Source organism: Penaeus monodon, chromosome 21 (assembly GCF_015228065.2).
Source record: "Penaeus monodon isolate SGIC_2016 chromosome 21, NSTDA_Pmon_1, whole genome shotgun sequence".
NCBI lineage: Eukaryota > Metazoa > Arthropoda > Malacostraca > Decapoda > Penaeidae > Penaeus > Penaeus monodon.
In genome coordinates this window covers 2974587-2977816 of record NC_051406.1, presented here as the reverse complement: position 1 = coordinate 2977816, position 3230 = coordinate 2974587, and the positions used below count along the sequence as shown (strand labels likewise).

At 38.8% G+C, this 3230-nt stretch overlaps 1 protein-coding gene across 1 annotated transcript in view; it reads left to right on the top strand.

Moving 5' to 3' along the window:
• LOC119586105 overlaps positions 1-3230 on the top strand; it is a gene marked incomplete in the record, with an annotated part of 12256 nt that overhangs the window by 8008 nt on the left and 1018 nt on the right. Inside the window, 5 exon segments of the mRNA XM_037934797.1 lie at positions 67-226; positions 582-685; positions 830-946; positions 1150-2420; positions 3003-3230. Of these exon segments, the coding sequence (XP_037790725.1) occupies positions 67-226; positions 582-685; positions 830-946; positions 1150-2302 (1534 nt within the window).

Here is a 3230-nt window from a genome sequence, read left to right as displayed (position 1 = left end):
TTATGAATATTGGCATTAGAATGTGAACTGTCTTTGGAGATTGTCTACCACGTTATTGTTCCACAGATCGTACTGCTCCCAACATCGTGAGTATCAGCAGGGCTTTGGGTGTGGTGAGGGATTGGAATGTCCAATATGCATGGAAGAGCTGATTGCTGATCCGAAAGAGGCCATCTGGGCTCCATGTTGCAAGAGAAAAACATGGTTCCACAAACTGTGTCTGCAAGTAAGTGGAGGTCAAGCTCTTTCCAATAAATTTTCTTTTCTTAAGGATTTTGACAAATTCTTTTAGTCCTTTTTTGTGCTGCATTGTGTTGATAAGGTGGCAGAAAAGGTGATTGTTCACAAAAGAACTTTCTTGAAAGATGAGAGTGCTTCCAAAAAACACATTTTTGTCTGTAGTGTAATTTTTTTTTTCAGCCAAACAAGGTATACATAGTGTACAAATGACATAATTTTCCAGCATATAAGTAATTTTTTGTCTATATTCCACTGTCTTAACAATATTATTTCTAATAATTGATCTTAAGAGTTGTAGTTGTAGAGCATTTTAGATGATATTTAATTTTATCCCCCCTTAGAGGCTGGCTTTGAGTGCAGGCTACTTCTTCAAATGTCCCTTATGTAATGACAAGGATGTATTCCAACTGGAGATGCAAAATCTTGGCATTTTTGTCCCAGAGAAGTAAGGCCATGTGTTGAAGACTGACTTTTTATGATTCATGCTGAAGATATCCTATTCTGCTTCTTGTTTCTCAGTCTTTGTTATCACATAGACACATTTTTTTCTTATTCAGCTGAAGATAATCATTTGAAATAACGTTTTCAGAGATGCAAGTTGGGAGCTGGAACCAAATGCCTTCAGTGAGCTTCTTGAAAGACCAATCCATTGTGATGCCCCCAAGTGCAAGTGCCCGGATGGAAGGAAGACAGACGTGGAAGGAACGTAAGTGTTTATTATCTTTCGTGTGTTTACCCCAACTCCAGTTTCTGTGAAAAATCACATTCTTGCATTTTCTTTGTCATTAATCCTCAAGGAGGATTTGAAATATTTTGTAAAAGGATTAAAAGATCCCTAAAACATGTTTTTAACTTAATAATGATTTCCTGTGTAAGGTTTCTATTGCCTATAGCTTTCATTATTTTCAGGAGATGGGAAGTGTTGCTGTGTAATCTCTGTGGCTCAACAGGCGTTCACATACAGTGTGGTGGTCTGCCCTTTGTCTGCACTGAATGGAACTGTCCGACATGTGTAAACATGTTGTCCGAGAGCTTTAAGAGAACACAGCAAGAGGAAAGGCAGCGACGACTGAATGAAAGGAAAAGCAGAATTTCTGACAGTGAGGACCATACGCTTGATACCCCTCAGGGCTGTTGCTCCTCTGCTGCTTCTGGATCTGTAGCCATGGATGTCTTAGGGAACAGAGAGACACTCACTCCAGGCAAAAGAAAGAGAGAGGATGTGGAAACTGGAATGGAAACCCCCCCAAAGATGCGGCACTTGGAGGACATAGAATCCTTTTCAAAAATTACCTATGCCAGTGATTCTGATGAAGAGATTGATGTCGAGTCGGGGGAATACCAGGTTCCTCCTCATACCAATATTAGAGAGCTTGAAGAACTTGGGGAGGAACTGCCAAAGAAATTGAGAAAGCTCAAAAATTATGCCTTGCGGGCTCAGGAGAGGATGCAAGAATTGCGTTTAACAGAGGCTGACATTGTTAGAATAGCAAAGGAGGCTGCACACACAAAAGACATTGCACTTGATAAATCTCAAGTGACAAGATTTTTCAGGTACAAATTACCTTTGGAGAAAATGTTACCAATTGCAGAATTAATCAAAAGGGTCTTTGCTTTTAGAGAAGCCATGGTGCTGGAAGCACAGAATTCATCTGCTTGTAAAAAGAAAGGTGGTAGTTCCACTCCCTCTAGGAGAGGGAGGAGAAGATCGGGAACTCCAACCATAAAGATTCCACTGCTGAAGACGGCAATTTCCCAGTCTTTGATTACCACAGGAATATCGCCCATTCGGAAGGAAAAGCAGGTAGATACAGAGGCAGTAAACACCGACTTACCTGAGAGCTGGTCCATGTGCAGAGCCAGTAAAACAATAGGCAAACTAACCTCAGGACTTGACACTGAAACTGATCCTGTGGACTCTAAGCTAGATAGTATATTGGAAGCTCAGAGTGAGGGCAAAGTGAAAGAGGAGGGGCCAGAACGCAAATCTGATGTCGGTATAAATAAAAAAGTTGTGAATCATCTGGGATCCGTGGATAGTAATCTTGGCAAAGGACAATAATGAATCGGAAGCAGAACTCTCCTTGTATTTGTCCCCCATGTCTTCTCAAGGGTCTGTGGGAAGCAAGTTAAATGTAATGGAAACGCGGACGAATAAAGAAAATGAAGGCGTTAATCAGGTATAGGATTTGCTTTTTCTTTTTCTTCCTCATCTTCCTTCTTATCATCTTTTTTCTACTTTCTAACTTTTTCTACTTCCATTTTATATTTTTATCTTCCACTTTTTTTCTATTGTTAACATATAACTCTATTTGTTTTGTATGTTTATATTACACTTTTAACTATTTCTTCTTTTCTACTTTGTTTATTACTTTCTTTGTTTTACTTATTTTTTTTCTACTTTCTACTTTTCTTTCTTCTTTCTTTTACTTTCTTCTCATTTTTCCTTCTTTCATCTTTTTTCTTGCATCGACTTTCTGCTCTCTTCTTTTCCGATGTCTCCTTCCCACTTTCTTTTTTCCGCTTTCTTCCTTCAACTTTCTTTGTCCTTTTTTTATTGTAATTTCATTATTTGTTCTAATTCTTTCTTCATAAAAAGTAAATTGATTTAAAAATGTTTTCTCTTTATACTGTCATTAATAATGCAGTCACTCAAGGTGTCATTAATTGTTAGTGAAGGTAGAGTAAAGATTGGTTTATTAGAATTTTTAAGATTGATATATTTCTTTAACAGGCCAAATTAGTACCTTTCATCTTTCCAGGATGTCTACCAGTCTTCACAAGCTTGTCGTAAGCTCTCATTAAACCACAACAATCATATTGCAAAGGAGACTGCTGAATCCTTGTTACCAAGAGAAGGGGTCAGAACTACCAGTGGACTGCCTGGAGGGATTCCAACTTCAGAAAGGTATGGATGTGTCTTGAGAAATATGCAGGTAGTGAGCAACTCTCCCACCAGGAAGGTTCCAGGTCCAGGTGTGCATGAGACC